Source organism: Cucumis melo, chromosome 6, assembly GCF_025177605.1.
Source record: "Cucumis melo cultivar AY chromosome 6, USDA_Cmelo_AY_1.0, whole genome shotgun sequence".
In the NCBI taxonomy this organism is placed as follows: domain Eukaryota; kingdom Viridiplantae; phylum Streptophyta; class Magnoliopsida; order Cucurbitales; family Cucurbitaceae; genus Cucumis; species Cucumis melo.
The window spans coordinates 1630007-1640234 of NC_066862.1; the positions used below are offsets into that span (position 1 = coordinate 1630007).

Genomic DNA, 10228 nt, shown 5'->3' on the forward strand with positions numbered 1-10228 from the left:
ATATCTTTGATCTCTTCCTCGAAGCTCAAAATCATGTTCTTTATGTTACTACAAGATGGCTTAATAAACAAGCATAAAATTTAAATTAGACAACTTTTAAGATTTTTATTTTATACAAATTTGATTTAATTAATAATTGTGAGTCAAATAAGCTAAAATCTAAAATTTAATATATTTTAGAAATATTTTGTCATTTTAACGTTTTTATAATTTATTTTTAGAAAAAGTTATATTTTATAACTAATTAGAAAAGAATATGTAAATTAAGAAAGATAAACACGTGTCCACTAAGATTAAATATTTGATAATGAAAAGTAGAAGACTTATGGCCTCACGTTGTTCCAATTTAATACGTGGGCGCCAAATGCCTCCAAAAGTCTCGCCCTTTCTACTTTCTTCCCCGCGTACTTGCCGTCTGCCGTTGGCCTCTTCCGGCCGACTTCTTCGTTTTTAATGGATAAATTTAGTCATTAAAATCATTTTAGTTTAAAATTTTATGGAGATTTTTAAGTCCGAAATTTAAAGTTCAAAGATTGCTTTTTTTTTTGTCAGATAAAATAAAATAAATTAAAATATTCTTTTTTAAAAAAAATAAAAATTGTATTTATAAATAATTTCTCAAAAATTTATTAAACATAAATAATTTTAATATTTTAAAATATAATAAAATGAATCACAATGGTCCACACTAAATTTTAAGAGAATATAATTCGCGAGATTTAACTTTTTATTGATTTATTATTGTGAATATAATATATGATATTTACTGTTTTGATTATTTTTTGCGTATAATTTAAATTTATAATCTTTCTCTCATGTAGTTTGGTGGGCTTGAATCCATCATTTCTTTTGTCCAAATTTTCATCACGGCTTAAATTGGGTTGTAACGAGAAATATTTACTACCAAAATTCAATCATATTGTAATCATTATAGTTTTGCTATAATAACATGACATGATTTAATTGACCAAAATTTATTGTTCAATAAAGAATTTTGATAGTTTCAATAAAACTACAAAATAACGACGACCTTGAAGTAATTTAAAATTCAAACCTCTAACTCGAGAACAAGTAAGTAGAACACAAATAAACACAAAACAACCACGTGTTAGGGGATAAAAGCAAAGTCAAACGCCTTTGGAGAACTCACATGATCAAATAGCATGTGAAGTATGCATAAAAAAAATGTTGTTTAAATATTTACACTTAGATCTAAATTCATAATTTGGATTCCTAAAAAAGAATAATATATATATATATATATATAGTATACAAAAATCCTCCTCACGTGTGTGCACGTGCTAGTATACTAGTTTTTCTTAATAACGTGGATTTATAATAAATCGCAGTTGAAGAAAAAAGGAAAAAAGAAATCCCGGGAAAACGACAGGTCGCAAATTCATAGACGCCAATTTGGCACCATAAAAAAATTACGACCCATCGGTTGCCCACTTCGACATCGTTCACTCATCTCTCTCTCTCCCTCTTTTTCCCCTTTTCTTCTTCCCCCATCCCAACAATGACGGACCACGACCTCGTCTCGCCGCTGCTCCCGGCCCAACCCTCAGACCGTGCCGACGTAATCCTCAGAATCGAAGACGACGACAAAGACGGCGATGGCGGTGCTCCACCGGAGCAGATCAACAATCAAAACGGCAATCATCACGATCCTCGACTCTGCTTTACCAATCCTTATGGGTTTATTGGTTCCAATGGATTCTCCGTTCCCGAGACGACCACGGTGGATCCATTTCGGAACAACACGCCTTGTGTTGATGGAGTTTATGAGTGGGTTAAGATTGTGGTTTGCATACCTATTGCGCTTGCTCGTCTTGTGTTGTTTGGGCTATGTCTTTTGATTGGATATATTGCTACCAAGACGGCGCTTCATGGGTGGAAGGATAAGGAGAACCCGATGCCTAAATGGAGATGTAGGCTTATGGGAGTTACGAGGCTTTGCGGACGGTGTATTCTCTTTTCTTTTGGGTAAGATATGCTTCTGTTTGATCTTTACTCACGCTTTGTTCGTGTTTTCTTTGGATTTTTCGATCGATCAATCAATACTTTCGAGTTAGACAAATTTGGTTTTGCCGTATAGTTTTCAATTTTGATGGAAATTAGATTTCCTTCTCTGTTTGACCTGCTTATCTCTTCTCTTAAGCAGATTTTGTTATATAATTTCATTGAGATTCAATTTTTTCTACTGTTATTCCTTTTTCAATCTAGTGAATCTTCCCGGTTCGTCTTTCTCTTTCAGATATCATTGGATAACAAGAAAGGGGAAGCCTGCTCCTAGAGAAATTGCACCAATTGTTGTATCAAATCATGTATCTTATATAGAACCTATATTTTATTTTTATGAATTATTTCCAACTATGGTCGCAGCTGAGTCCCATGATTCCATACCCTTCGTTGGGACCATCATCAGAGCCATGCAGGTTATTTCTTGTCCTTTACTACTCGATTAACCATTTCCAAGTAAAAGAAACGAAATGCAGGGGCCGGGCCTCATGCCCTAGGGGCGCTTGGTTTTCTAAAACATTTCACATTTAGTTAGCTATATGCTCTGACATGATATCTGTTTCTGGCGGGAAAAAAAAGGAAGTAAGACTAGATTGTTGTTTACATTTCTCAGGTGATATATGTAGATAGATTTTCACCTACATCGAAGAAGCATGCCATTAGTGAAATAAAGGTAAAAAGTTTCAGTAACTTTCACACGTACTTAAACATCTCTTTGACATATTCGTGGTGTTGATCATTGAAAAATATATAAGACATCGTTACACCAAGCAAGAGCAGGTAAAGTAGAAAATATAGTGAACTCGAGAAAATGTGTGAGTTCATTTCAAGCCACAAAGACCATAAAATGGACAATATGAAATTAAGCCAAAGAGTCTCCTTATCGCTCTTGAAGAGATGGCCAAGAAGGATAATATCTGAAAGAGACCATAGATTTGTAGGCAAAGTCAACGGCCATCCAAAACTCTGGGAGATAAAAGCCCAAGAAGATCTAGAAAAGGAACATGAAAAAAAGCAGATGACTGTGTGTTTTGGGGTCATTGCCAACCTTAAAATTGATATTCCTGTAAACATACTTCATATTATACGATCAATATATTTTTATGGACCATTGGATGAATTGGGAGCTTTTGTAACACATTTTCTAAGAACTCAAAGGACACACTGGTACAACCTATGGAACATTTTCTGTTCAAGTATGGTTGTTTTTGTAACACATATTCTCATTTTTTCCGAAAGAAAATTAAAAACATTGTTTGGGCCGTTTGTGCGTCAATCAGTTTTTAGCATCTAGGTCTCTTTTTGTCGTCCCAATTTATTGGATGTCCTCAAAGGGATTATTAATAGTTTCAGTTAAACTGTTGTTTTTTGTTTGTTTATTATATTTTATTTTAAACCAAGGTTAAAAATTATGGGCATGCGGTAGTACAAAGAGAATGACGAATGAATGATATAATGTCTCTCTTCTTGCATTTTCTTGTTTGATGATTGACTTGAATAGATGTGATAAGATCTTTGATAGAAAACTGTGCTTTCAAGGATGTGAAAACAGAGAAAGGCTTCTTGCAATAGATTTCCAAGAGTTCTGTTATTTCCGGAGGGAACCACTACAAATGGAAGGGCTCTTATTTCTTTTCAGCTTGGTGCTTTCCTTCCTGGTTATTCAATCCAACCTGTTGTTGTTCGTTATCCTCATGTACACTTTGACCAATCGTGGTAGGTATCTACTCCCTTATTTTATTGTTTATTTGGTGCCAACTCTATGTCTTACTCTGATGTTTGTCATAATGCTATTTTGTATAGGGGCCTTGTTTCTTTGCCAAAGCTCATGATTAGAATGTTTATGCAATTTCACAATTACATGGAGGTACTTTTTTCCATTCATTTTCATATCCTTCACCTGTTTACAACCTTTCAGTTTTATTTGATTTAGGCAATGTTATTGCCACACTTTATTACCTGAACAGGTTGAGTATCTTCCTATTGTTTCACCGCGATATAATGGAAAAGAAAGCTCTTCTGATTTTGCTAAGAGGGTAAGGTTCTGCTTTTCCAAGTTTATAATCTTGTACTAGTTAAAGTTAGAAGTATGTGCTGTGGGTGCTTCTTTCACATTTATCTATCTATACTTACCAATAGCTAGTTCCCTTTTCTAATCGTCATGAAATTTCCTTAACTAAAACTGTGAAAAACTTTCAATCTGTGTGTGGACACTATCTTCTAGATCACCAATTGCTTACATTTCATTTTCATTGTTCCAAACTGTTCTTTATCCTGCACTCCCAAGTTCAATTTTGTTTTGGATGCATTTAAATATTAAGGCGTCCCTTGTTAAAAAAAAGATGGATAATTGATAAATTTTCAAACCCGAGAACAGTAAAACTCAGTTAATGTTTGTGGAATCAAGGTTTGCTTGAACAGTGATTGAAAAGTATTCATAGCTAGTGCTTCTTGCCTAATTGGGTGGGAAAATACTTATGAACTGGACAGTGCGTGTATTGTGTTTCTTTAAAGATTCTATTATTATTATTATTTATGTGTGGTTAAAATACCAATTTGGTCCTTGAACTTTGGGTTTCATTTATGTACTTTCACATGTTCAAAGAAAATTTAAAGATTTACTAAAATGTGTTAAATCTGGACATTTGGAAATAGAGGGACTAAAATAGAACAAGTTTCAAAGTACAGGACAAGTGTACAGTAACCTTTTTGCCCCTCAATCAAGTTATAGTGCGTGTTATTTATGACCTGAGAAATTGTGTGTTTGATCACTTGTTCTGTTTTGCGGACAGTTTAACATTTGTTCTTGATAAAAGTTGGAATTATTCATGCAGACTAGCCGTGCAATGGCCACTGCACTGAATGTTGTCCAAACACCTCATTCGTATGGAGATTTAATGCTTCTGACCAAGGCTGCTCAGGCAAATCAAGTATGTAACTTTTTTTTTCTTTTTAGTATTGCATTCACTATCTATATTCTGCCCAACTATTCATATTTTATCTCTATTGTTTCCTTTAAACCCTTTTCAACTTATATTTTCCGAAAATTATTGATATAACATTTAAGCAAGTTTCAGTAGTGAGCAATAATGAATATTTTATTTGGTACTTTGAGTTTAACCTTGAATGATGGATCTGGTTTATCATGCACCATCTGCTTTCCACTTGACTTGTTTTATGGTTTTTAACACTATATGTCTTGTAATTTTGTTCATGCACTGCCATGTTAAACTTCCGGTGATGTTCATGGTCTTAATGCATTTGGTTTACTTTCTTGTACTTGATGCTTGTATTTTTTTTTATCCTTACCTGGATGTTGTAACAATTTGCAGGAGAGACCCTCTGATTATATGATTGGAATGTCCCAGATGGAACAAGTAAGTCCTTGTAGACAAAAATTAATATTTTTTTTTCATTCACTTTGGATGCAATTTTAAAGAGAGTTCCCCCCCTCTAATCTTCCATTAAATTTGGCGCAACGGTTTTCTTGTAAAATTTCATCTCTGACGGGCATTGTGCTGCCCAGGGTAGGATCAAATTTTCCTTCAGTATCTATGACAATTGTATTGTTTTAGACTTTTAGTTAATTACCTTCTGAAATATCTCTCCTCATATTTCACGTGCTTCTATATCTATATTACAAAGTTCGGTTTCTTTTCCCTATTTGTCCTAGGTGAGCAGCCTTGAAGCTGTTGATTTTCTTGATAAGTTTCTATCAATGGATCCTGACTCCAGGTACTATTCTACTTTTTACAGCCACACGTGCAGAATATTTATGGTTTTTCTACTTTTGTTGGTAGTGTTGATTGTGATAAAGTAAGGAATAGAATTATTCTGGGGGATATAGATTGGGAATTTGTTATAAGAAAATAGAATAAATACCTATCTTTTCAAAAAACAGAATAAATACCTAAACATTGAGGACTAAAATATATATCGTTCCAATGTGCCTATAATACGAATATTCAATAAGCTAGAAAAATTCCCTAATGTTTTAAAGCTCTCACCTACCAAAGCTAGTTTTTCCACCAAAAAAATTATTACTATTATTATGTTAAATAATGTGGCATGACATATAATTTCCTAAAAATAAGTGGATAAAAATCAATCAATCAAGGATAATTTTTCCACCCAAAAAAAGCAATGATAATAATTTTAAAGCACTTATCAACCTTTTTTCATACAAGACAGCACCCACAGCCTATAGCAAAAATTTTCTGATATCGCTGTCTTGTCCCTCTTGCAGTGGTCGTGCTACATATAATGGATTTTTAAGAGCTCTAAGACTCGAGGCTTGTGCGGTTGCTGAAGAGGTGAATTGACTTTAGCTTCAATACCTTTACTAGCAGTTTGTTTTTCTAATAGTTAATGTACATTGCTTATGCTTAAACTTACAGCAAAGCACAATCAAAATGTCGATGCTTTCATGTTTTTTGTTCTTACCAATTTGATCTCTCTATCTATTCCTACCCCTATTATTCATTTTTCATTTGTTTGTTTTCCTTGTTCTTTAAGATTTTTTTTTTCAAGCTGAATTATTGGAAGTCCATTTTTACTGCTTATTTACTGCAGATATTTTCTTTTATTGATATAGAGAAGATGGGAACAATAACATATAAGCAGGTATTTTCTCCTCTCAGCACTTCTTTTATGTTTCTATCCTGTATTCTCCCTTCCTTTTAGAGTGCAAACATTCTCGATTCGGAACCTTAGACAGTGTCATCAACTTGATGTCAGAAACTAAAGTTTCAATCACATTTTATCCGCATGCATACATAGATTTCTTTCTTGCTTTTTGGGCACACACGCTTCAAATACAGAAACTATGCACATTAGTTGGATCATTACTTGTTAATTGAAACTGATGGCTGCTGTTAGAAACGTTGCAGAATTTATCCCCAGAACAAATTGGTTTGTGTGTCTCCCTATTGCAGATTGAACTTCGTTAGAGCACTTGCTAACCAGAACACGATCTTAATTTATTACAATGAACTATAAGAAAATGCAAAATAAACGCAAGTATAAGGCACTTGGAACTTCCCTCTTGAATACTCTCACCCAAGCGCTAAATAACTCCACAGAATAACCCCCTCTCACTAACCCTCCCTCCATGTAACCGTACTTACATAATAACTACTGGTAACCACACGTACCCAATAACTAACTTCTTAATTACCAATCTAATTACCCTTATACAAGATAAATCCATGTATACTTATCTAGGTACCTAACAAACTAACCAATATCATTCCATTATTTGACTTAAAAAGCTTATGATGCATTCCAAGCGTAATGCCTCTCCTACTTGCTTGCATTGTCCATCTTCAGTGTTCTTCAAAGTTATTTGCATTTGATAGCCTAGTTTGTTCTTGTTAATTTTCCTGAATCCACGTTGTTCATAATTAAAGAAGTTGGTTTCTTCCAGTACCTGTACGGTTCTTTGCATGTCATGAAGCTGCAAGGTTTTCAGCGGTCATGTGAGCTGATCTATACTGAATGTAGCAACGAAGGAGATAAAATTTCAGAACAAAAGGTGAATTGCCATTCCTTTATTGGTTTTTCAGATACCTTAGTAGATTTGGATGAATGCTGATTTCTCATTCTCTGGTTACTTACTGACATCAGCTAGAAGAATTGATACGGCCTGCTACACCCGATCTGAATGCCGACGAGGTACTTGTACTCATTGCGCCATTCCATTCTCATATCGAAAATGAACTGCATTTTAAAAAACTAATCACTCAGTTTATGTCGAGTATCAATCGTAACTCCATCTTTGTTGTATACGAGTGATTGCAGGCTCATGAGCTCTTGAAACTATTCGATACTGATGGCGACGGAAAGATTAGCAAGAATGATTTATGTGGCTGCTTAAAAAGGAACCCACTGCTGATTGCACTTTTCTCGCGGTGTTTGCTACCTAGCTTGTAACTGGAAATAACATAGTGTGTCTAACATTGTTGTTTTACGAATGAGTTCCCATTGTCTTGTTTGGTCATTGTATTGTTATCACCTCCTGAATGTGTTTGATTATTAGGAGGAACCCAGATATAAGAGAGGGTTGGGGTTTTCCTTGAATATAATATATATATAGGGTAATGGGGCAACATATTTTGCTACATTGCCCCCTGTGAAATTATCCACTCCTGAAAACTACATGTATTTTTATTTTGATATGAGTTATTGTAGTGTCACTAAACTTTTACTGCCTTCTTGTTTACCATAATCTAAACAAGTTTGCTGTTTTGCTGATTGTATAATTTGCTCCAACTTCTCCAGGCCATTATCTTGTGGATATTCACATTTTTCTTCATATCATTCCAAACTGGAGGTACTGTATCTCACTCATAATCTCTTATGAATTTGTCTGGATATTGACCTTGGGTTTGATTGTACATTTTGAGAGCTATCACAAATTTGCTTCTTAAAATCAGACTTAGAACATCAAGGATTCAAGCTTGGTCATGAAATAACAGAGAAATCAATATTAATGTAGTTTGAACAGAATCTTTTGAACTAGTTTATTCTTGTACCATCTTAAATTAATTGACCAAAAAAACTTAAATTGATAAGTAAAGGTGAGTTTAGTAATATCATCTAACATGAGTTGCCAGTTAGACTAAAAGCTAAAAGACAAACAAATTCAGTTTGTCATTCTTAAGCATAACATACACTTAATCTGAGTTTTTTTTAAAAAGAAATTACTATGTTAGATCTTCATTATACTTTCATCAAATTCAAACTTAGTAGTTGATTAATTTCAGGGCAAACTGTTATTTGGAGTGTGGTAGACTTGCATTATTGGATGTTTCTGTCCTCTTCACTTGTATTTATAATATATATATTTATTGCATTCCATCCATCCATCCATTCGTGGTGATTGACTTAGACTCTCTCTTTTTACCAAACAAGTCAAGTTTGGATAAGAATGTAAACTACTTATCTTTTTTTTCCTTAAATTTTAAATTACAATTATTTGTTTGGTCCTTTCTCTGTTCATCTATCACTTGTCAGTGTACGATTCTTCCTCCCTTCTCGCTCACTCATTGTACCTTCCTTCAATCAAACCAATCCTGAGTTGTATATATTTAACTCTATATGGTGAAAACGTCATATTCCAACTGATCCTTTTATCTTCTTTCTTTTGCTTTCTTCTTTTGCTCAATCTCCAACTTTGAGACCTTTAATATTCGTAAATGGCTGTTTGGCGCACCCCTAATCTTTCTTTGTAGTCTTCCCTAACAAAATTTTACATATTTAGGGAGAAACCTCACATCTCTGTTTCTCTCTTCCTTTTCAGAGTAACATAGTTTAAAAGTTTAGGAATTATTTGATTATTAATGTTCGTAAGCAGCTTACTATATTGATATTTGTAGGAAGCTTAGTGGCTACTCATTTTCAACCTAGGTTCGAATCCTTATCTTTGTAATTTATTTTTCAAATTTTTTTTCCAAATTACACATTTCAATTTTCATTCAAGAAATAATAATTATACACTCTTTCCCACATAAATTAAAATTATAGGTTGTTCAACTTCATTTATTTTATTTATTTTTTATTATAAAATTTCGATTTAATGTTTTTAGCTTTTTAATTTAACTTTTTTTTTTTTTTTGCTTCTTCTTCGACATCTTCTCATGGGTAAATTTTTATTTATTCTTCTCTTTTCTTTTTCTTCTTAAATTTGTTATTTTATTTATATGCATTCGTTTTAAAATTTAAAATTATTTTTATTTTTCATTTTAGTTTTTAAAAATTCTTTTTCAATTTCATCTCTAATTTATGAGACGAGATTTGTAACTTATTTTCTTCTCTTTTTAAGCTTGTTGTTTTATTATATGTATTAGGTTTTCATATTTCAATCCAGTCTTATTTCTTTTATATTAACTCATTATTTCAATACTTATTTTTGTTAATTCTCGAAATAATTTATAGATTTTAAGTAAATTTATTGGTTGTGACAGTATTGTTATATGTCAATATAAAACCTTTTATCAATAAATAAAAAAGCAAAGGGATTTGACTATAATGCAAAGTTAGAAAGAGTAAAAATAGTTATTCTTTGACATGGTGGGGTCCCTATTGACCATCTCCAACAACGTTGGCAAATCTAAACCAATTACATTTCGACAAAATACCTCACCCTTTCCCATCACACCTCCTCTCCTACTGCTCCTTCTTCTACTTCTACTACTACACTCCCACA

The 10228-nt window shown here is 33.1% G+C and overlaps 1 protein-coding gene across 3 annotated transcripts; it reads left to right on the forward strand.

The window, feature by feature from the left end:
- Positions 1-1426: 1426 nt before the first annotated feature.
- On the forward strand, positions 1427-8282 carry LOC103483320 (lysophospholipid acyltransferase LPEAT2). Of its 3 annotated transcripts, XM_008439894.3 has the most exons (14): positions 1430-1986; positions 2258-2438; positions 2636-2695; positions 3575-3738; positions 3826-3889; positions 3990-4058; positions 4857-4952; positions 5355-5399; positions 5696-5757; positions 6269-6335; positions 6595-6645; positions 7448-7555; positions 7648-7695; positions 7822-8282. In XM_008439894.3, exons 1-14 carry the CDS (start codon positions 1520-1522, stop codon positions 7951-7953), a joined length of 1614 nt encoding a protein of 537 aa, XP_008438116.1. In that variant the 5' UTR covers positions 1430-1519; the 3' UTR covers positions 7954-8282. The 3 variants fall into 3 exon arrangements, 2 of the variants coding, with proteins under 2 accessions (XP_008438116.1, XP_050941864.1); XR_007821572.1 differs by lacking the exon at positions 7822-8282 and having other exon boundaries at positions 1427-1986; positions 6617-6645; positions 7648-7690; XM_051085907.1 differs by lacking the exon at positions 2636-2695.
- Positions 8283-10228: the final 1946 nt, after the last annotated feature.

Excerpts from the sequence above, each read along its gene's own strand:
- LOC103483320 (XM_008439894.3), top strand. The coding sequence starts at position 1,520 with ATGACGGACCACGACCTCGTCTCGCCGCTGCTCCCGGCCCAACCCTCA. Across the intron at positions 3,890-3,989 it reads AATTTCACAATTACATGGAG|GTTGAGTATCTTCCTATTGT; the intron begins GTACTTTTTTCC and ends TTACCTGAACAG. Across the intron at positions 5,400-5,695 it reads GAATGTCCCAGATGGAACAA|GTGAGCAGCCTTGAAGCTGT; the intron begins GTAAGTCCTTGT and ends TATTTGTCCTAG.